The sequence below is a fragment of the Ceratotherium simum genome, chromosome 3 (assembly GCF_057802395.1).
Source record: "Ceratotherium simum simum isolate JZ-2026a chromosome 3, ASM5780239v1, whole genome shotgun sequence".
NCBI lineage: Eukaryota > Metazoa > Chordata > Mammalia > Perissodactyla > Rhinocerotidae > Ceratotherium > Ceratotherium simum.
The window spans coordinates 60,015,161-60,039,057 of record NC_141902.1 but is presented as its reverse complement, the minus strand read 5'-3'; the positions used below and the strand labels follow the sequence as shown (position 1 = coordinate 60,039,057).

The 23,897-nt window shown below is 38.4% G+C and overlaps 2 protein-coding genes and 1 non-coding gene across 6 annotated transcripts in view; 2 read left to right on the top strand and 1 right to left on the bottom strand.

Moving 5' to 3' along the window:
- Window positions 1–365: 365 nt before the first annotated feature.
- Window positions 366–14,789, top strand: TIPIN (TIMELESS interacting protein). 2 transcript variants are annotated; one of them, XM_087428575.1, is made up of 8 exons: window positions 366–423; window positions 3,120–3,260; window positions 3,386–3,464; window positions 3,684–3,759; window positions 6,195–6,317; window positions 6,550–6,613; window positions 12,210–12,416; window positions 13,985–14,789. In XM_087428575.1, exons 2-8 carry the CDS (start codon window positions 3,128–3,130, stop codon window positions 14,173–14,175), a joined length of 873 nt encoding a protein of 290 aa, XP_087284701.1. In that variant the 5' UTR covers window positions 366–423; window positions 3,120–3,127; the 3' UTR covers window positions 14,176–14,789. The 2 variants fall into 2 exon arrangements, with proteins under 2 accessions (XP_087284701.1, XP_014636330.1); XM_014780844.2 differs by lacking the exon at window positions 366–423 and adding an exon at window positions 883–2,553.
- LOC147917583 (small Cajal body-specific RNA 14) lies at window positions 7,059–7,194 on the top strand. Its single transcript, XR_015551802.1, has one exon.
- A 1,602-nt stretch (window positions 14,790–16,391) lies between the features above and the next one.
- Window positions 16,392–23,897, bottom strand: part of DIS3L (DIS3 like exosome 3'-5' exoribonuclease) — a 31,867-nt gene continuing 24,361 nt past the window's right edge. For 2 of the 3 annotated variants that reach the window (XM_087428571.1, XM_087428573.1), the window contains 6 exons: window positions 21,381–21,914; window positions 19,291–19,445; window positions 19,011–19,189; window positions 17,389–17,534; window positions 16,823–16,997; window positions 16,392–16,737 (listed from right to left, as the gene is read on the bottom strand). In XM_087428571.1, coding sequence (XP_087284697.1) covers window positions 16,429–16,737; window positions 16,823–16,997; window positions 17,389–17,534; window positions 19,011–19,189; window positions 19,291–19,445; window positions 21,381–21,914 — 1,498 coding nt within the window. In that variant the 3' untranslated portion in view covers window positions 16,392–16,428. Of the gene's footprint in view, window positions 16,738–16,822; window positions 16,998–17,388; window positions 17,535–19,010; window positions 19,190–19,290; window positions 19,446–21,380; window positions 21,915–23,897 lie in introns of those variants that run through there. The other variant, XM_087428572.1, reaches the window with a different exon arrangement.

Below are 23,897 nucleotides of genomic sequence, written 5' to 3'. Positions count from 1 at the left end.
TTTACTCTGAAGAATCGGTAGTCTCGCATCAAATTGTTTGCCTCTATGCTTTCCACTCCATCTACAATCCAGTTTTTTGGAAAACTGACACCTATTCCCAAAGTCTAAAGGGCTTAGAGCGTAACGAATATGAACTTGATGCAAATAAGGAAGTTTAACTCCCCTGAGGAGTTCAGGAGGGCGGAAACGGTCGCGTGGGGAGCAGTGAGATGGGCGGAACCGGGGAAAGACGGGGAAGGACTGGGTGGGCGGGACCTGGGGGAGGCGGGTCCGGCAGGCACCGCCCTGGCCGTGCGCAGATTTGGCGCCAAACGCAGACGGCTCTTCTCGCGGCGGGAACTCCAGAGTCTCGCGAGAAGCGCGGTTCGCCCGCGCGCTGTGCCCCGCGCCGTGGCGGCTGCCGTCCGCGTGAGGTGAGAGCAGGTAGGCGTGCGAGTGAAGTTCCGGCGGGGAGAGGCGGCTGGGGGAGTCCGGCGGAGAAGCGGGGGAGCTGGGGAGTCGCAGGAAAGGAGTGAGGAGGCTGGAGGACAGGACGAGGCGGACCTGGGCTGAGCGGGACTGGCGTGGGGAGGAGGCCTGGCCGGAGGCCACCTACGAGGGTGCAGGCCGGTGGGACAGTGGGCGTGCCCGTTTACTTGTTGGTGTTTGGGGTCAGTCTCACTAAACCGAGCCTTTTAGGGGAGGGCCCGTGTGTCAGATACATCTTTCCATTGCCAGCTGCTGTACGGAGTTTCTAAACAGACGGTGTCCTGTGAACGTTGAATGAATGAAATGGAAGTGAGAGAGTAGACGGGGGAGCGAGGAGGAGGAGAAGGTGGGAGAAGTGGGCTGGGATGGGAAGTCGAGTGTCTTCAGGGGTGGTTAGCAGAGGGGGACATCGAGGCAGTCTGATAGGACGTCCCTTGCGACAAGGGCTTCTGTGTTGATAACTTGGAAAACAATAGACATCGGACACTTAGGGCCTGGGAGCGAACTGTAGTTTGGATATGGAATTTCTTTGTCACCTTCACTCCTCTGGGAGTTTGGGGACTAGAGGAGGAAGTCAAGAGAGTCTCGTCATTGTCAGAAACGGGACAGTTTGCAACCGTTGTCAAGAAGGCGGAGATACAGATGTCTTAACTCACTGCCAGGTTACTGACAAGCCCCGCCTTGTGCTGGGCCAGTTCCGTCCACAGCATCTTGCTGCACAGTTTGTGCCCTGTCACCAAACTCAGAGCTCCCTGTGGGCCTCAAAGGTGTGAACCCGGTGTCTTCCCAGAGGGCTTAACCAGAATGGGGCTAAATATACTTACTGTAGACATGAAGCTGCTTTAGATTATATGACCTCTGACTGCCTTTCCAGTTTTGAAAATCTGTGGTTCCTGAACCTGACTTGAAGATACAGTGGATCATCATCAGGAGTTGATAGTTTGTTTTCTTTTTATGCACTTATGGTCATGGAAATTTAGAATTGGAGAGACTTGAGAGATTAGCTCCAGCAGTTTTACAGTTTTGGGGAAGCTTGGGAATTCTTTTCTTCATTCCTTCACTCAACAAATATTTATCAAGCACCTGCTGTGTACCAGCTTTGGGGATACAATGGTGGAGCACAAAGAGACCCAGCTGGTCCGCCATTTTAGAGCTACAGTCTAGTATGGGAGACAAACATTCATCATATAATCACAAATAGAACCTAATATTGAAACTGGGTAAATGCCGTGAAAGTCATACTTGACGTTTTGAATGCTTATTGTAGGAGGATTTAATTTAGGGAAATTGGGGTAGACTTTTCTGAGGAGGTGATGGTTAAGATTGGAAAGAGATTAGGAGTCGGGAAGAGCCTTAAAGATAGGAAACAGCCTTTGCAAAGGTCTAGTGGCCTGAGGGATATGGCTCTTTCTAGGAACTGAAAGAAAAGAGTATGGAGAGTGGTGTGAAGTGAGGCTGGAGAAGTAGGAAGGTGCCAGACCACACGGGGCCTTGGAGTTTTATCATTAAAAGCAGTAGGAAGCCATTGAAATATTTAAGCCAAGTGGTAATGTGATCGTCTTTATATTTCCAAAGGTTCAATCTACCTGTAATGGAGAATGGATTGAAAAAGACAAAAGTGGATAGAAGTAATGGAGTAATCCAAGCAAGAAATGTTAGGAAGTGGTTGTGGAGATGGGGAGAAATGGACAGACTCAAGGGATATTTAGGAAGTAAAAGGGACAGGATATGAAGGGTGGGGGAAGGAAGTGTCGAGGATGACTTGTAGGTTTCTGACTTTTGTAGCTGGATAGATGTCCTTCAGTGAATTGGGAAAATTTAGAAGTTTGATTTTGTACATGATGAGTTATAGGTGCCTTTGAGAAATTTAAGAGCTGTGAAATGAGAAGTAGGGATATGGAGCTCAGATTTGATGTTTAGGGTGGAGAAAAAAATTGAGTCATCTATAAATGATTATTAAAGCCATGTGCATAAATGAGTGAAGAGGGCCTAGGATGGAGTCTTGGATACTTACTGACCAGGTTAGAGGAAGATGAACCTACAAAGAAGATCTAGGAGGAGTGTCCAGAAGGGGAGGAAAATCAGGTGAGTATTGTGTTTCAGAAGTCAACGAAGATACTTTTCCAGAAAAAGTAACTGATCAAAAGTGTCAGATGTTGCTGAGAAGTCAAGTAAGATGGTATTGAAAAGCATTCTTTCAAGTTATCAGCTTGAGGGTTATTTCCCTTTGTTCAAAGGAAACCTTACCTAGAAGACCAGTATGTAAACAGACTTTTTAAAAAGCTGCTCTGGTTGAAGTGGGGGTGAGGTCCCTGTAATCTGCCTATTTTACACCCATTTGAACCACAGTTTGAAACCCTCAAGTCAAAATCACCGTATGATGATAGGGGAAACTCAGCAGTTGAGGTAAAATGATTTGCTCAAAATCATATAGTTATTTAGTGGTAGGGTCTACATTAGAACTCATTTCTTCTGATTTATAGCCCAGTTCTTTTTTTCATGACTGTTATTTTCTCTGCTTCTTTCCATGATATGTGAGTTTGAAATATGGTTTAACTGACTAAAACATGCATTTTGCTGCAGATAGAACTTAACTGTGTAATAGGAAGACTGCTTGGATGAATGAACATGTTTACTTTTTTTCCCCCTAGAGGAAAAGATGCTGGAACCACAGGAGAGTGGCTTGATTGACCTACCAGACTATGAGCATGTAGAAGATGAAACTTTTCCTCCGTTCCCACCTCCAGCCTCTCCTGAGAGAGAGGATGGTGAAGGAGCTGAACCTGATGAAGGTCTGTATAGAGTTCCAAAAGAAGTGTCCCTGTTCATTTATCTATCTGTCAGCTTAGAAATGATACATTTTATAAATGAGGCTTAAATTATTTAAGTAATATTAAATCTCAGTGTATTTCACCAGAGTCAGGGAGAGGAGCACCTGTTCCTGTACCTCCAAAGAGAACAGTTAAAAGGAATATACCGAAGCTGGATGCTCAGAGGTACATTTACTATTTCCTTAAACATTTATACTTTTTCTTTACAGCCTTTTTTTTTTTTTATTTCTTATGTTACAAGCTTCTGTTGGGATGACTTGGAGATCAAATAGTTCTAAAGACATTTTTTTCAGTTCAGCACATAGTATTTTTTCTTTTTATGATCTTGCTTTGGCCTTGATGGCTGTAGAAAACTTCAAATTCAAAACATATTTCTATTCACAGATTAATTTCAGAGAGAGGGCTTCCAGCATTAAGGCATGTGTTTGATAAGGCAAAATTCAAAGGTAAAGGTCATGAGGTAAGAAATGTCTGATTTTTATTTTAAACCTTTGTTTTTTAAAATATTGATAAAACTGTGGGACCATTGTCCTGTTCTTAGGAATCTTAGAATGTTTCACAGATACTGTCGTTCATCATCATCTCTCTTGAGAAACTGTGGTGTATGGAAAGGGCACTGTTTGAAGAATCAGAAAACATGTCTTGTAGTCTCATTTTTGCCGCTGTATTGCTTTAGGAAAATCACATCTGAGTCTTTATGCCTGAGTTCATACTTTTTAATTTCGAGGAATAAAATTTACTTTGTCTACCTCAAAGAGTGATGTTAAGTTTTATGAGAGCAAGAACTTTACCTGTATTGATCACTTATGTGTCCCTAAGATATGGCACAGTGCCCGGTTCATAGTAGCATCAGTTAAGTTTTGTTGAAAAATGAAGACACTTAAGAACTGTCAATCACTGTACAAATGTACATTTTAAAACTCTATCTTTGAATGACATAGAGTGTAGGTACAATTTTTTGCAGATGATATCATTATAGAGCTTTGCGGGTTATGAAGTATTTTCAAATATGTTCTTTAATTCTCAACCTGTGGGGTAGGTGTTGGTCCGATTATCTAGTTAAGGAAACTGAGTTTTAGAGTTTTAAGTGTCCAGTGCCAACACTTAAGGGCAGAGCCTAGACTTCCCATTTCATAGCCCAGCTGGAATAATGTTAACACAATGTTAACAATGAGTACCATCTTCGTGTGATATGCAGGATAACTGGAAAGGGGGAAGAGGCTAGAGGTAGACAGCAATTCAGAGGCTGTTGCACTACCAGGGGAACAAGGTGAAAATACCCTGGATAAGGTAGTAGTAGAGAGAGGAACAACGTATAGTACTTGTAGGTGACTGGAAGTAGGGAGATAAAAAAGGAGTCAGAAATAGTCCCAAGATTTCAAACCTGGGAGGCTGAAGAATTGTAGTACATTTGCTCATCTTCAGTGGACAGGAAGAGAGAATATAGCCTGTGTCCTATTTTGCCACAAAACTAAATAAATCAGGATATTTTAAAACCATACCCAGCTCAGTTAATTCATTGCCTTTGTTGAAATTTTCAGGTAGTAATGATCAGTTGGTGCTTTGAATTTATGAAGTCTTCATCATTTTCATAATAAGTACTTTATTAAAATAAATAAACATATGAAGGATAAATATTTTGTGTTTCTTCATTGGGTGAGGGTAAGCTCTGAGAGAGTTTACTCTTATTTAGTCTTCTGTACTTTGCCCTTGAAAATTCTTACAATTTATCACAAAGTTGAGTCCTCACTGCTTTTTTCTTCATGTATGACTTGGGACTTCCCACTGTATTTAGGTATTTCTCTTGTGTCCCTTGCGTCTAACATGACATTGTGAGATGGCTGACCAGCCAGCGCCAACAATTGGAAAATGATCTTAGATGATTGAATTTTTAAAAGAACTTTTATCTTTATTATCAAAATGAGAATGATAAAACATTATGCTCTCAGTATTACATATCTAGTTATAGGTAGAGTTGATTGTCTTGACCATTGGCTTCTTAGATAAAATCAAATAACAGCAACAATTACCATAGCCAACATTTGAGTGCTTACTTTGTGTCAGGCACTTTACTTGTATTGCTTAATCCTTGTAACAACCCTATGAGATATGTATATTATTATTCTCATTTTATATATGAAGAAAAAGGCACAGAGAGGTAAAATGATTTGTTTAAAGTCACACAGCTATTAATTGGTAGAATTGAGATTTGAATCTATGCAGTCTGATCCAGAGCCTGCGCTTTTAACCACTCTCCTATTTTAAAATACTGTTAAGAGAAGAAAAAAATATTTTACAGTAAAACTAGGAATTTGGAACTTTTCTCATTTATTAGTCCAGTATATTAAACTTTGTTTTTCATTTGAGTTTTTAAAAATTTTAATGTTAAATTGAAACTTCATGTATAGAGAAGTATTGTGGTCTGAGAATGTTTAAACTACTCTTGCTAGTGTTTGGTAGTAGTTTGCCCTTAGGAATTTTGAATGTATTTTTACAGTGCTGAATTCTCAATGCTTTCTTCTCTATATGTGATTTAGGGACCTGTCTCTTTGTTTAGTTATTCCTAAAAGATATCTTGACATATTTTATTAAAGCTTATTTTCAAGTATTACTGTACAGTTCTGAAAAGATGCACATGATTATCTTTTAAGTTTTCATACTGGGTTTTTTTCCCTCTTATTTTTAAATATGTGTATCCAGTGTTCTTTTAGACTTCAGTCCTCTAAGCCCTTAATAGATATTTTTCTTCTTGAAGTTTCTTCTAAAACTTTCTTAACCTTATAAGTATAAAATGACACCAGTGACTTTGGCATTACTATTCAATTCTAAAATCTGCTGACAAGGTCAGTTGTGAGAATGAGTCTGCTATTTAGCATTTTTATTTTTGTGTGCCAGGTTGAAGACTTGAAGACACTAATCAGACACATGGAGCACTGGGCACATAGGCTATTCCCTAAACTGCAATTTGAGGATTTTATTGACAGAGTCGAATACCTAGGAAATAAAAAGGAAGTTCAGGTAGGTGTTGAGGTTATTATGAATATCATTCACAATGCTAAATAGTACAAGGATAGATTTAGTTGAAGCTGTGTAGCTGTTTCGGGTCTTCATTTTGAAATCTATCTTGGTAGAGAGAAGGAAAAGTAATAGTTATTTGAAGAACAGCTTTTTTGAAACTAAGAATTAAATAAATGACCATTTCCCCCCACATGTCATTGGTGAAAATGTAAAAATATCTCTTTATTTGCAGACCTGTTTAAAACGAATTCGACTTGATCTCCCTATTTTACATGAAGATTTTATTAGCAATAATGGTAAGAATATAGGTTTATCTACTTTATAACAATTTTACTTTTAGAAGTGGATCTAGTTGGGTTAGGCAGTATTACAGGACTGGGTTCTTAGTCTATATTGATTATATAATTAAAGTACAGTAAATAGGAATGAGTTAAAATGCTTTGGTACCTCTAGGATGTTGTTTATGATATTTGTTTCTTAAAGACATGGCTGCAATGCCGTTAAGAGATGTTGTAAAAATATATTCAGCTATAGAATATAAGCTTTTGAGAACTCTGATGGTAAACCCGTTGATTCTTTGTAGTGTTTGTTAGTAAAAATATGTGACAAGATACAGTATTCATAACATGTACACCATTAAAAAATGGCTCTGGGAAATTAGGCAAAATAATTTGATGATGAAATAGTTTACATTTCACTTCAGAGTGTAGATCTTAAATGTAGGACTTTAGTAAGATCTGTGTGACTGTTCCTGGTATTGATTGCATTTGTTAGTTATACAGTGCAACCATAGGCAGTCACGCACATCAAAACATATGGTTCCTGCCGACAGGGTCTGTATAGTTATCAGATTTTCTGTGCGATGGCTCCATACATATTTGTTTTTGTTTTTTAAACTTTTAATAGATGTGGTAGAAAATACAGGCTGTATATGGAATCCCCCAAAGTTATTTATAAATTGCTTTTAAAAGTGTGAAGGATTGTGATTTAAATAATCCAAGATTTAATTTTTTGGTAAGATGGTACGTTCCGATGGCATGGGGTTTGGTATATGGAAAGGAATTAATTCTTACAGTATTAAATCTCACAGCATAACCACTGGCGTAGTTTATTCAGCAGCACTTTTTTTTTTTTAATAATTTTGTTTATTTATTTATTTTTCCCCCCAAAGCCCCAGTAGATAGTTGTATGTCATAGCTGCACTTCCTTCTAGTTGCTGTATGTGGGACGCAGCCTCAGCATGGCTGGAGAAGCAGTGCATCCGTGCGCTCCCGGGATCCGAACCCCGGGCCGCCAGCAGCGGAGCGCGCGCACTTTAACCGCTAAGCCACGGGGCCGGCCCTACTTTTTTTTTTTTATTGCGGTAACATTGGTTTATAACATTGTATAAATTTCAGGTGTACATTATTATACTTCTATTTCTGCTTAGATTACATTGTGTTCACCACCCAAATACTAATTACAACCCATCACCACACACATGTGCCTAATCATTCCTTTCACCCTCCTCCCTCCCCACTTCCCCTCTGGTAACCACCAATCCAATCTCTGTCTCTATGTCTTTGTTTGTTTTTATCTTCTACTTATGAGTGCGATCGTATGGTATTTGACTTTCTCCCTCTGACTTATTTTGCTTAGCATAATACCCTCAGTGTCTATCCATGTTGTCACAAAAGGCTGGATTTCATCGTTTCTTATGGCTGAGTAGTATTCCATTGTGTATATATACCACATCTTCTTTATCCATTCGTCCCTTGATGGGCACTTAGGTTGCTTCCACGTCTTGGCTATTGTGAATAACACTGCAATGAACACAGGGGTGCATGTATCTTTATGCATTTGTGTTTTCATGTTCTTGGGATAAATACCCAGCAGTGGAATAGCTGGATCATATGGTAGTTCTATCCTTAATTTTTTGAGGAATCTCCATCCTATTTTCCATAGTGGCTGCACCAGCTTACACTCCCACCAGCAGTGTATGCGAGTTCCCTTCTCTCCACATCCTCTCCAACACTTGTTGTTTCCTATGTTGTTAATTCTAGCTGTTCAGACGGGCGTGAGGTAATATCTCATTGTAGTTTTGATTCAGCAGCACTTATGAGCTGTGTACCATGTGCTAAAACTTCAGGGATAAAGATGAATAAGATAAGCCCCTTGCTTCAGGGGCCAACAGACCAGTGAGTGGGTCACACATATAACATCGCCAGTACTCTGATAGGTGCTATAATTAGGGATATAAACAGGGCCTGGGCTAGGGTGCCAAGGAGGGCATAGTTACTTTTACCTAGGGGAAGTAAAAGCTTCACAGAGGAGGTATCACAAGTACTTTGAATGATAAGCAGTAGAGGTGAGGCAGAGGTGATTTTGGATAGAGGGAGCCACTTATGCAGAGAGGCATAAATGAACACGGGACCATTCATGGAATTACAGGCATGCTTATATATAGGGTACATAGAGGAGGCCTATATCAGAGAACCTTGTTTGTTGAATCTGTTTTCTTTGTATCCTAGAAGAATAATCTCCAAACCTTTTGAATCAGGCACCACAACAGTAAAAATGTTTTGAGCATTTTATTTATTTATTTTTCTAATACATGTACTACTCTATTGATAAGATGATATATAATGTACATTTTTGTTCTCACCAAAACATCACTATACAGTCTTAAACTGAGAACAGTATGAATATTCTACTGAATAATTTTTTTGTCAAAAATCTTGGGCTAATACATCTTGATCAGTGACTTGAAGGTATGTGTGTAGATTCAGTTTTTTCCCCCCCAAATCTTAGTTTTACCTAAGATACATAAATCCAAATAGAAGTAGAGCATCATTAACTGCACTTAATAAATCTTGGTATTCATTTTTCAATCCCATTCACTAATGCAAGAATTTTTGTTGAAGTTCACTAGCAAATTGTCATCTACCCTTTTTCAGTCATTTTTCTTAAAAATTAACCAGGGTTATATTTTTATATATATTTTTTTCTTTTTTTTAGTTTTTTTTTTTCTTTTTTGTTTATTGTGGTAACTTTGGTTTATATATTTTTATATTTTTAAAAAATGTAGTCGTATTACTCCTCAGCTCAAAGCCCTGTAGTGGCTCCTTATTTCACTCGAAGTAAAAGCCAAAATCCTTATAATGTCCTACTTGGCCCTACAGAATCTATTCCTGTGTCCTCACCCCAGCCCCCTTACCTCTCTGATTTTACCTTTTTCTATTCCTCACTCACACTGCTTCAGCCACACTTGCCTCCTAGCTGTTCCTTGAACCTTGCAGGCACATTTCTGTCTTAAGGTTTTTGCAGTCTTGTACTCTGCCTTCAACACTGTGCTCCGTCCTCCCTCCTGCCTCCAGATCTGCATGGCTAACTCTGCCTCTTCAAACTGTGCTTAAACGTCAACTCAATGAAGTCTGCCCGACCACACAGTTAAAATTGTATCCCTCCTCTTGTTCCTGATTCCTCTAGGTTTTTTTTTTTCATAGCACTTATTTCCCTTTAATTATTATATAGTTTGCTTATCTCTTAGTTTATGTATCCCAAAATGATGGCATCCTGTAGAATTGAATATGTCTGGCTTTAGCTTCTTTACCACAGTAGCTTGCCTGTGAGTGTTGCAGTGAATTAATTTCAAGCGTGGTTCTAATTTTTTTAATCCCATTTTTATCCTAGTAAATGCTCCATCTGTGATTATGTTTACATTGTTTTTCCATAAAACATTGTTTATATTAAAGAGGTCATTTACTATTAAAGATATCTTTCCCTTTCATGGCTCACAAAAAAAGTAGTTCTTTATTTCATTATTATTAATTCAGAGTCCTGTAAGCTCTGTAGGGTGAAGCATATTAGAAATATATATAAAAATATATACCCTATATATTGCATAATTGGTTCTAATACTTGTTTCTTAACTTCTCCAGCAATGTTCTCTACATGTACTCCATCAATATTTCTTGACAAAGGAATGCATTTTAGTTCCTTGCCATTTTTTTCCACATCTGGAAGGAAAAGTGTATGGCTTTTTGTCTTTCGCTATTAGGGAAGAAACCTAAATGGGGTTTGGATTGTAAAAGGCTGGAAAAAATACCATATGATTTTTAAACCTCACTGGAATAATTGTAGAGGTTTGTTTTTATGTTTTAAATGTTTTGCTAGTTGTGATGGTTTTTACTGTCGTTAGCTAATACCTCAAGGCACAGTATATACATCGGACAAGGATAATATATGTAAATTTATATTTCAAATGGTCGGCTTAGTGATACGAATTTTTTTTTTTTGGCCTACTTGTCAGATCTGATGAGGTTACCTTTTTTTTTAACCCCATAATGTGAATGATGTAGAGAGAAGGTGAAATGTCAGCTTTGCCATTTTCTTAGTTCTTGCTTGTGCTTCTATTATCTTCTACCAACAGATGTTTTAGTAATTTGCAAAAATCTTCTTAAGCTACCACTTGTGTATTTTGTTGGGATTGTTTTGGTTAAAACTAGATAGTCTGTCAGTCTGCTTAACTGAGCAGTTAGACTCAGCGGTATGTCACAATATGCTGGAATTGAAAAATGAGTGAGGGCCCAACTCTCCCACCCTCCTGCAGTGTGGAGCTGCCTTTAAGGTAACTTACAGACGAGACAATAACTGTCATATGGATAAGTGATAGTTCGTCACTGCCAGCCATTATTTTTAAAAAAGTAAAACTTAATTTTTCTTAATTCTTAAATGAAATATAAGTGGAAGATCTAATATTTACTTTCCATACCACTGTGGATCATTTTAGGGGTATTGTACTTTGAGGTAACTGGTGTACAGGGCTTTAAGAATTTATTAAGACTAATAATGTAGAGACCACTGAATTTTTTTTTGTGTGTGTGTGAGGAAGATCGGCCCTGAGCTAACATCCATGCCAGTCCTCCTCATTTTGCTGAGGAAGACCGGCTCTGAGCTAACATCTATTGCCAATCCTCCTCCTTTTTTTCCCTTTTTCTCCCCAAAGCCCCAGTAGATAGTTGTATGTCATAGCTGCACACCCTTCTAGTTGCTGTATGTGGTACGCCGCCTCAGCATGGCCGGACAAGTGGTGTGTCGGTGCACGCCCAGGATCCGAATCCAGGCTGCCAGTAGCGGAGCGTGCGCACTTAACCGCTAGGCCACGGGGTGGCCCCGAGACCACTGAATTTTTTAAAAATTAACTTGGAAATATGTCCACAGATCTAATTTCTTTTCCTTTTTCACTTTGTGTCTGGGTTTTACCCTATTAAAAAAAACAACCTATATAAAATTATTACTGTGTATCATATAGACACTGTGGCAAGCTATTAAAATGCTTTTATTTAATGTAAAACAAGAATGTGCGTTGGATTCTTTAAGTTCTTTTATTAGTCCATGCATAAAATATTACTAATCGTAACTCAGAACTTGTGCTGTCCGTTCATGCATATTTTTAAACTAGTATTTCCATTTGACTTAAAATGCCTCTTTAAAGTGATTTATAAATATTCCTTTTACTTATTTGAATCAAGCATGTATTTGTAATGTTCTCATAGAGCCTCACAAAATGTTTTTTCGGGTCTGGCACCATATCACTTTAAACTGGTTTTCAGGGCTGGCCCTGTGGCTTAGCGGTTGGGTGTGCGCACTCCGCTGCTGGCGGCCCGGGTTCAATCCCGGGCGCGCACTGATGCACCGCTTCTCCAGCCATGCTGAGGCTGCGTCCCACATACAGCAACTAGAAGGATGTGCAGCTATGACATACAACTATCTACTGGGGCTTTGGGGGAAATAAATAAATAAATAAAATTATAAAAAAAAAACAACTGGTTTTCAATTGATAGCTGCATAAACTCTTTTTCTGGCTGGTTTAACACTACAGATGCACTAACTTTTTCTTTTCTACTACAGATGAAGTAACAGAAAATAGTGGCCATGATGTAACTGCTACTGAATTAGATTCCTTTTTAACAAACTCATCTGAAAGTGAGAAGTTTGCTTCTGAGTCAAGTAGAAGCCTAACAGAAGAGCAACAACAAAGAATTGAGAGAAATAAACAACTGGCCTTGGAAAGAAGGCAGGCAAAGCTACTGAGTAACAGTCAGTCCCTAGGAAATGGTAAATTTTATGCTGGCTTTTATTTGCTACCATTAATATATCAAGGGCATGTTAGAAATTTTAACTTCTGTACTATCCCCCAAAATAAAATAACTCTAGGAATAGAAAAAAATGTGATGTAGTATATAAAGTTTATGTATATTGGGGGGAGGGAGGGTTAAATAAGTCCAAGGTGGTTTTCTGGATAGCCGAATACCTCTTAGAAAATTATTTTAATCATTTAAAATTGATTCTGACTCTTTCAAAAACATATTCTTCCCTCACTCCTTAAAGCATGTGACACATAATTTTACCTTTAGGATCATAATTATGAACATTAATTATTGTACTTTCCTAAACATATAAAATGCCTTCTGCACTCATTGAGGATATTAGAACCATTTGCTGACATGAATAGGTCCTAAAATGCTTTTTATTGCATTGTGTCTCTTCTGTTGTGAGCTGTCAGTTTGCTTATGTGTTGCATTCCCTTCCCTCTTTAAAACTGCCTTAAAATTTGCTGTATTTAAAACAGACTATGGATTTGGAAACTAGACACCCAAAACTATATTTTAAAATAATTTTGTTAAAAAACTATATTTGGGGGCTGGCCTGGTGGCGCAAGTGGTTAAGTGTGCGTGCTCTGCTGCGGCGGCCCGGGGTTCACCGGTTCGGATTCCGGGTGCGCACCGACGCACCGCTTGTCAGGCCATGCTGTGGTGGCGTCCCATATGAAGTAGAGGAGGATGGGCATGGATGTTAGCCCAGGGCCAGTCTTCCTCAGCAAAAAAAAAAAAAGAGGAGGATTGGCAGATGTTAGCTCAGGGCTGATCTTCCTCAAAAAAAAAAAAACTATATTTGAAAATATATGGGTTTTGAATGAAGCAGGATTGCATGTCTTTCTCAATCCAAGTTTTCCTTTTGAAATGAGAAAATAAGAATTATAGTAAGGCGTGAAGAAACCGTGTTATAAAATAAGTTTCATCCACGATAATATTCTCAAGTGAAAATTATTCAGTGTGACTACATTATCTTGATTTTTTCCAATTAAAATGAAATTAATTTTTAATTTTACAAATGGATGTTTTATTACTACCATGTTAAAAATTACATGAAGATATAACTATTGTTGATAGCAGTATCTTCCTTGCTGTCATTATCAAAGTATACCTGGCAATAAGCATTTTAAGGCTCATCTTCTATTTATCATATACAACTTTAAAATTTGCCCAAATAGAAATAAGTATCTTAAATTTCTTTACTATAGATCACTTTGACATATAGCTGTTAAAAGCATTTGATTTTTAAAAATTTTCGTCTTGCCGTTTTGATTTTGAATGAGAACAGTTGCATTTGGCTGTGATTCAAGAGTTTGAGTTCAGTACCTTTCAAGATTCTGGCATTTTTTTACGGATTTTATACATGTTATAAAAATGGCTTTATTTGGAAGAAAGTGACCATAATTAATATTAACTAAAGTGACCATAGATTTCATTTCCACTGATGTAAGCTTGTGAAGAGATTTGTATTTATCAGGTAAGATTGGATCATGTGCTTATAATGAGTAATAATGATGATTTCTCTTTCAGACTTATTAATGAACACACCCAGGGCACAGACAGATGAAGAGGTTAATACAGGTGAGGCTCAAGAGGAGGAGGAGTCAAATGGATTTAACAAAGACATTCTAGACAATCCACTTAATGATGCTGCTGCCAATACTGTAAATGAAGAGGAGGAATTAAAAATAGAGAGAACGCAACTGGACCAAACTTTTTAAAGTGCACGATAGTAACTTTATGCTTCATCCAAAAATGTTACTGAGGTTGGATAGGCCTCAACTAAGAGAAAATCTATTAACTTGCTATCTTCCAAGTTTGAGATTACTCTGTATTTTGTTTGGCCAGAGTGAAAATCCTTAATTAGTAAAACTTGTACAAATGCCTTTTTAAAATCTGCTATTTAGGGGCTGCCTGGTGGCGTAGCGGTTAAGTTCATGTGCTCCGCTTCAGTGGCCTGAGGTTCGTGGGTTGGGATTCTGGCGCAGACGAATGCGCTGCTTGTCAAGCCATGCTGTGGTGGCGTCCCATACAAAGTAGAGGAGGATGGGCACAGATGTCAGCCCAGGGCCAATCTTCCTCACACACACACAAAAAATCTGGTATTTATAATTATACTTGTTTCTTATTAACTTTAGTTAAGTCTATTTATTCTCTTTTGTGTTTATTTTTGTATAGATAGGACTTCATAAAAATGATTGTTAATAAACAGTTTCTGCTGCTAGTGTGCCAGTGAATGCCTTGTTTTCACTAAATTGGGTGGTGTTTTAAGATGTAAATATATAATGAATATTAATGTCCATTTTTAAAAAAGAAATAAAAATCTTACAGACTATCTCTGGAGGCTTTATGAGTTTCTCATTGCTGTTTAGTTCTGCAATTTTCACTTTTGGTAAAACATTTAAAGTTTTTATATGTGTTTACATATATTTTGAGGAGTCACTTTAATACTTAAAGGGTCACATGAAAGGTGGCTATATTGCCTGGCCTAGGTGCTAGGGACATTCAGATGCTTCTTGGTACCTTACTAATTGGAGAGAAACTTGCAAAGTATCATGGGGAACATAAGAGCACCTAAGGTGGATTCACAGGAGACCTTTGAGTTGGTGGAGGAGATTCCAAGGATTGGGAAAAACATGTACAATAATGATATAGAAATGAAAATCTAGGAAATAAGAAAGATATTGTGACTATGAGACTAGAAGTGTTTAGGCCAGATAGTGAGAAGACCTGATTGGAGTGTTTTCCTGCCTGAGTTTATTAACTTGGTGGAGGAGGTAACACAGATAAAGTACCGTGTTGACAACCAAGTTTAAAGAAGGTCTAGTTCTTGGCAGGAGATAGCTTTGCCTTTCCCTCTCCCCCATGGGAATCTAATTTTTACAAATTAGGGGTTGGGAACTTTGCTTTTTGTGAGAAAGACTGGCCGAGTGATGGTGCTAGAGTGGCTTCTATCCATGGAGCTGGGACAGGCAGGCATCTTGTTCTCTTCAGGCATGCCGACTTCAGGTGGGAATGGAGAATGATGAGGATGGTTTGGTTGAAATGCCAGGAAGTTGAGCACAAGAACATATGGGGGGGGGGTTGGGGTTGGTGTGTGTCCTATAGGCTTGCTGGGGACTGGCATAGTGAAGGGCCAAGAGGCATAAACCTCAGAGGACTGTGGTGTATTGCTGCCAATAGGGGATCAGCTAGAAGATAGACCCCAGTCTCTTAAGATACCACCAATGCCTAGAAAAACTGCTCCCTCAGAAGGGCCTGTTCTGGCCTCTATCCACCCTCCAACTGGATTAGAGGAGATGACTAAAACTGTGATTTTTTTCCAGTGGTGGGATTTGCTGGCAAAGTAACAAGTCAACAAGGGCAAGGCCAATGCAACTCTTCATCCGAAGAGTACTCAGCAAAATGAGTGGGTGGAAAGAAAGGTTTGAGAGAAAAGACCTTAGCTGTGCACCCCACCCCACTCCCTATGCCCTGTCCCCAACTGGTGCTGGGGACAGCAGGGAAGGTTTGAGTAAATATCAAATAGGAGTTTTAAAATAGAGAGATGGACAGGACTAAGTCTTATCTGAAAGAGACTGAAAAGTTAATCTGACAGATGTCAGAGGGGCCTATGACCCTAATGGCCCAGTGTAGCAATTACTGGAAACATTAAAACTTTTAAAGAGTGGGTTTGAGACAAGTTAACTGAAAATCAGTTCTAGGTTTATTAAAACGAGACTGGCAACTTGACTTCCAGAGCCGCCATTCACTATTCATTTCTGAAAAATCAGTTACTATAGTAACCTAATTGCACGTTATTTAATGCAACTTTGATTAATGATGAGAAAACATTTTACACATCTGTGGGAAATAGCTACCCAATCCCCATCGACTAGAACACTGGGTGACACAGAAAATTAGATGTTAATGTTGAAAAGAAGGTAAAACGTTCACATAAGACAAAGCTCTTTTAATGAAGTAAGAAGAGTATTTCATATTTCATAACTGTTTGAAACATCCAAGAGAGCCAGGTCCCTTATCTCCTCTAGGAGTATGTACAGGCTTCTTCCCTTTGTTTGGCAGTATTTTTGATAATCTTCCTGAATGATGTTTACTTTGACTTCTTGGGCGAGCTGAGCTTCCTCCACAGATCTAGTTACTTCTTTCACTAAATCACTCTTTAGCAAGAGGGAACTCTGATGAACAAGTTCTGTATCTGGTATCATGTATGGTTTGTTGCTTATTATTTCAAGGCTGATTGTATCAGAATGGCAACGTGAGGCCTGTACAGATATTCTCACCTGTCATAGAGGACAAAATGCACATTACTAAGTCACACTTTATTCTTTACATTGAAACCAATACTTAATGTAAATACAGACTTACTGTTACATGGTCAAACAAATGGAACGTAACAGAGTCCCCTTCTGTTGTGGTAGAGGTGATTTTGTTTTGAAATCTTTGAAGGGATCCTGATTTCCATTCAGAACGGCTATCTGGGCCACATGAGATCACCAAACCATCTTTATTTTTTAGATAAGCAGCACCTTTAATGCCAAACCTAAATCATTGCCAGAATAAAAATGCAGAGAAAATGTATTCTTAGTATGCAGACAGATCTTGTATACTTATCTAGAATGCTAGTTTTTCTTCTGGATTAAAAACTTTTCTTGTCATTTACCTTCAGATATTCATTTCATTGAGCAGATGGAAACAAATATTTTGCTAAATAAGACAGTAAAATCTTATCCTAAGACTGATACAGATGTGCTAGACTCTAATCTCCTTTTATGCTTATATAGTGAATTATATGTTACATTATGTACATGTGGTAACTACAAATTGTTGCTAAAATAAATATTTTAATAAATTATATCTAATGTACTGTTTGTATTCTACACTTTTAGTTTAACTATGATTTCTTAACAACTATTGTGACACACATAACATACCTTGGTATAAATACAAGCACACCATTTGTTCTAATTGAATAAATGACCCCATCAGATATGCAACGCTCCTCAGTTTCTGGGTCTTTGTCTTTAAAATACATGCATTGGAACAGCTCAGTAGACTGCTTCTGAGCATGCTGTGCTGCCTGTCAAAAGAAGCACAACCCCAAAGCATGATGACCCCAGAAAAAACATGGAATTCATATTCCCATAGAAACAATGTCTTTAAAAAGGCTTGATTCTAGAAAACTATTAATTCAAATATTCTTCTCTATTATGAATTAAATCAATTGTGGGAACTTAACCATCCAGTATCATTCCCTCAAAAATGTCTTAGAAAATTAGAAAACAACCTCTTTGTTATTTAGAACCTGTTTATAGTTCATTCAGGTAGAGGAAAAGTATCTGTATCTATGTCTTACCTTTATTTTCAAGTCTGTCCCACCAAAATCCTGTTGGTGGAAGTGTAAATTAGTACTACTATGCTGTGGGGCAATTTAGTAATATGCATCAAAGTTTTATTTGTGCACACCTTTTGATTCAGCAATTCATTATTACCAGGAATTTATCCAGGCAATAATCTGAGAAGTCTGTAAAAGTGTATACACAAGGATGGTTGTAAACTGGATTTCCTAGGACAGTGCTACCCAACAGAACTTTCTGTAATGATGGAAATGTTCTATATCTGTGTGGCCCCATGGGTACCACCTAGCCACACATGTCTACTGAGCATGTGAAATGTGGCTAGTGTGCTTGAGGAACTGAATTTTTAATATTTTAAAATTTTAATTCAAATAGGCAACATAGCTAGTGGTTATATTGCATAGCACAGAACTAGAACATTGGATAGAAAATTATATTAAACATTTAGGTAGGTTCTAATTTTCTGCATCATCAAATGGTCTAGTTCTATGCTGTGTAGTACTGTAGTCACTAGTAACAGTATGAAATAGAATGCAGGGTGGCGTCTAAAAAAATGATGTAACTATATTGACAGGGGGTGCTATCAATAACAGATGTGTTAAGTGAAAAAGGGCAGATTTCAAACAGCAGGTATGGTGTAATATTTTAATAAATAAAAAGCACTGTCTAGTATTGTTAATAATGGTTATCTCTGGGTGATGAGATGATAGATGATCTTTTACCTTTCTACATTTTGAGAAAAACATCTATTTTTTTTTTATAATTTTATTTATTTATTTACTTTCCCCCCCAAAGCCCCAGTAGATAGTTGTATGTCATAGCTGCACATCCTTCTAGTTGCTGTACGTGGGACGCGGCCTCAGCATGGCCGGAGAAGCGGTGCGTCGGTGCGCTCCCGGGGATCTGAACCCAGGCCGCCAGCAGCGGAGTGCGTGCACTTAACCCCTAAGCAACGGGGCCGGCCCCACATCTAACCTATTGTTAAATCTCCCAAATCCACATTAAGTTACTTCAGAACATTTATAAATGTATTGAAAATTATTCAACAAACTATAATTGTTCATGTTATTGCATTGGTTAGAATAATTCTAGAATTTAATTCACCAGAATATATTGTACTTCATTCTACTACACAAATTAAGCTGATATTCTCTTAGCAAAAGAGATGATGGGTCAGAGAATTTACAGTCCCTTCTTACTCGGTTTCTGTTGTTGATATGTCTGCATAATTCCTCAAGATCTTTGTTGCTGAACAAATTCTCCTTAATTTCCATTTTCTTATCTTTTGAAATGGCTGCCATTAACAATCGGTGTACTATAATATCTGAATATCTTCTTATTGGAGAAGTAAAGTGAGTATATTTATCTAATGCAAGACCTTCAAAAAGAAAACAAAAGATTGAAATAAAAAAAATACACTTTTAATTTAAACAACTTGCTCAAGGTTATGGCTACGCAAAGGAAAACTTTAATATTTACCATAATGATGGAACTCTTCCTCTGCACACGATCCAGTGGAGAAATATAGTGCATTAGACATGGCCTGCGTAGCCATATATCGCAGCAACCTGTTTACAATGGGATCGTTGGGGTCATTCGCGTTATCCAGAGAATCAGCCAGTGTTTTATTGGACCTGACCAAAAAAATGGAAGAACTTTTATTTAGTCCCAGCAATAAATTATAAGTCAACATTCTGAGGGAGAACACCCTTCACTCATCAGTCTGAATACTTTCATCTGCCTGTAGTTAAAGTTATTTTGGACACATTTCAGAAACAACTCTTTTCAACAATAGAAATCTAGTTTGCTTTTAAGGTTTAAACAAAGAAAGTGTGTGAGAATTTAAGTACGTTTCTTAAATAGCAAAGAGTAATGTGCTGATACCTACACGATTAAATTAGTGCTCGGCACACAGTAGGTGGTCAAATACTTGAATTGAACTCCCAACACCTTTAACCTTAAAATTTCTGTACAGGTCAAAGAATGGAGTTTTTCTTTGTTTAAATTAAGAATTATTGAACCAGAGGGAGTTGAAAAACAGAACTGAACTAACCCTGAGGTACACAAAGTAAAAGAAACCTAAATAGTTTTTCTTTTTCTTTTTTGGTGAGGAAGATTGGCCCTGAGCTAACATCTGTTGCCAATCTTCCTCTTTTTGCTTGAGGAAGATTAGCCCTGAGCTAATATCTGTGCCCATCTTTCTCTATTTTGTATGTGGGTCTCAGCCACAACATGGCTTGATGAGTGGTGTGGGTCTGTGCCTGGGATCCAAACCTGTGAACCTGGGCCGCTGAAGTGCTAAGCATGCCACACTTAACCACTATGCCATGGGGCTGGCCCCGATTTTTCTTTTTTTAAGGAGGAAGAGAGAGATAGGAAACACTCTATTTACTCTCAAATAATTTTTAAAAACCCAGGAAATAAAGAATTATATTAAAAATTAAACTAATAATACAGCATATAATTCAGTTCTCTATTGCAGCCCGCTAAGAGAAAAGGGGGAAAGGGAAGATGGAGAACGATGAGCAGAGAAGCATCGTGAGAGTGGGCACCGATGGGAGCTTTCCAGCTGGACAGACTCGGCTGCAGATTCTGCCTCTGCCCTGACTAGCTGTTAAATCACAGGCAAGTTACTTAATTTCTCCAGACTTCATTTCTCTCTCTGTAAAATACGAATGATAAAGATGATGTCTGAAAGCCCTGAGCACATGTGCCTGGCACACACACACACGCAGCTCAACCACCAAACAAACCAACAAAAGATACTATCATCTAAAGATAGAGGCAGGGGCCGGCCCCGTGGCGTAGCGGTTAAGTGCGTGCGCTTGGCTGCTGGCGGCCTGGGTCCGGATCCCGGGAGTGAACTGAGGTACTGCTTGTCACGCCATGCTGTGGCGGCATCCCATATAAAGTAAAGGAAGATGGGCATGGGTGTTAGACCAGGGCCAGTCTTCCTCAGCAAAAAGAGGAGGATCAGCATGGATATTAGCTCAGAGCTGATCTTTCCAAAAAATAAATAAACAAATAAATACCTTAAAAAAAATAAAAAAATAGAGGCAAAAGAAATCCATTTTGATAAATAAAAGATATTTTCATCAGCACTTGTTACTTGACAACAAAATATTTAAAAAATCCTCTTAATACATCATTTTTGACAAGGAAAATATTTTATCCTGATGGTGCGGATTAAAAACGTCTCATTCTGTGGAGGCGTGGTATAAATTTACCATTGGTGTGGGATCTTATGGTATTGCCAGAAATATGTTGCATTTTTAAAATACTGAAATAAATAGGATTACATCTTTCTATTTGCCTAATTGGTAGATGAAATTAAACCAAGGATAACAGGTTCCTTACTTCTATATTACAAATTGTAGTATGTCAAAATTATGCCTAAATAAACCTGTGTTAATTTAAGACTCTATACCTACATTATAGTAAAAGAAGAGAGCCACGAAGTTTTCTGTTTTTGGTCAAAGATCTGGCTGTCACATTTTAAGAACTATTTTAAGATAAAGAAGTCCCCAGCACTCCCTTCCATTCCTCTGCCCCCACGAAAGAGGAATTACCGTGTATCTATGATGAAGCCTTTTGCTTTAGCACATTCTCTGAGTTCAGAAAAAAACTCCTGGTGTGGAGGAGGGTGCTGGCGCAACAGGGCTTGATGAGGGAAGCTCTCCCAGATCTCCTTGGCTACCCAGTGGTTGGCCAGGATCATGCATTCAGCCACCGTCTCATGGACTTCCAGGGGCTGCTTGGGGATGAGGTCATGAATGTTCTTTTTGTCGTCTAGCTGTACGCGAACCTCTACCCCTTCCAGTTCCAGGGCACCACAACCATCTCGTTTAGCTCGGACATGGCGTGCTATATCAGTCAACTTGCCAATTGCCCACACCAACTCCTCGAGCTTGGCTTGTCTGCTCTTCTCGTCCAAGTCTCTGAGTTCTGGAATATCATCAACAATGTTGACGTTTCCATTCAGTAGTTCCTGGGCTGCTTCATAAAACAGTTTGTATGCTGATCGAATAATGGTTCTGCCATACCACACTTTCTTAATTTCATAGGAGGTTTTATCCAATTCCCACATGACGCTTACAGCATACCTACAAAACCAGTAACACTGACATCATTATTTAATTCTTCCATTTTTGAAGCAAGCAGAACTAGACCCTAAATGTATCTTGAAGGAAATGACATTGCTACCGGTTTCTCAATGTCTCAATCCAAACACTCCACCACTAAATCAAAAAGTATTTCAGGGGCCGGCCCAGTGGTGTAGTGGTTAAGTGTGTCCTCTCCGTTGCAGCGGCCCGGGGTTCAGATCCCGGGCACACACCAACGCACCTCTTGTCAAGCCATGCTGTGGCGGCGTCCCATATCAAGTGGAGGAAGATGGGCATGGATGTTAGCCCAGGGCCAGTCTTCCTCAGCAAAAAGAGGAGGATTGGCGATAAATGTTAGCTTAGGGCTAATCTTCCTCAAAAAAAAAAAAAAAAGTATTTCAAATTAAAACAACAAAGTTCAACTAGGTTCTGTTGAGCTCTGAGCAAATCTGCAATGAGTTCACATGTAATGTTACAAACCCTACCTTATAGTTCTCCATTTTCACTAGAAGAGCAGAGCATTGATAGAGCCAAGTCTGTTCGGCTCTCTAGTAAAGAAAAGCCTTTCAATCCTATAGGGTGACACTGAACTATGATATCAGTCTTGATGATAGGTTAATTAGCAAAAAGTTGATTTTTGTAAAGGATCACTTTGCCACCAAATCATTCTATTTAAAAACATATACAGGAGCTGGCCCGGTGGCGCAAGCAGTTAAGCGCACGCTCCGCTGCGGTGGCCCGGGGTTCGCTGGTTCGGATCCTGGGCGCGCACCGCTTGGCAAGCCATGCTGTGGCAGCGTCTCATATAAAGTGGAGGAAGATGGGCACTGAGGTTAGCCCAGGGCCAGTCTTCCTCAGCAAAAAAAGAGGAGGATTGGCAGACGTTAGCACAGGGCTGATCCTCACAGAAAAAAAAACAACAAAAACAAAAAACATATACAACTCATATAAAAAATGGCTAATTTTCCTAATATATAAAGAGCTCTTATAAATCAATTACTAATAGATCAATAACTCAAAAGAAAAATGGGCAAGGAACATGAAATTCTTCACAGAAAAGGCTACATAAATGACGGTGAAACACACAAAAAAATGTTTAACTTTATTCGTAGTAGGAAAATTACAAATTAAAACCACTAAGATACCATTGTCATGTATCAAATTAGCAAAGATAAAAAAATATAGCATATTGTGCTGGCAAAGCTGTGGGGAAACAAACATTCTCATACATTGTTGGTGGGAATATAATTGGTGTAACCTCTATGGAGGGCAATTTGATTATATCTATCTAATCACAAATGCATATACCCTTTGACACAGAAATTCCGCTTCTAGGAATTTATCCTCCAGATATACTGTACTTTTAAAAATGTGAAACAACTTATGTTCCAAGTACAGTTTTGTTTGTAATAGCAAAGATCGGAAACAATCCAAATTTCCATAGATAAGCAACTGTTATTAATATGGAATAGTCTCCAAGACACATGGTTAAGTTAAAAAAAAAAAAAAGGTGCTGAACAGTATATCTATATCTGTATCTATCTATCTATATATATATATATAATGTCACTATTTGTATAAAAAAGAAAGACCACATGTCCATATTTGTATGTATTATATCTAAAAAAAAATGTAGGAAATTGGTAACTGAGGGAAAGTAGCAGGAGAGAGCCTTTTACTAAATATCTTTTGGAACCTATGAATTTTGGACTAGATGGTTTTATTACCTATTCAAAGATAGATATAAATTTTAACTAAAACAAACAAAAAACGCCCTAAGTTCATGATCCTCAGGCAAAACACCCTCAACCCGGGAATACATGTGCACAAAATTGTAAACATTTGGTCCCAGACTTTAGCTGACTTCAAAAAGCCAACACAGAGAGAGAAGCAGCCTCATAGCTAGACAGAGAGAAAAGAGGAAAGGAAGGGAAGACTAGAGAAATAAAGCTGCCTAAAAACAGGTGGTGCAGGGGGTGTAGA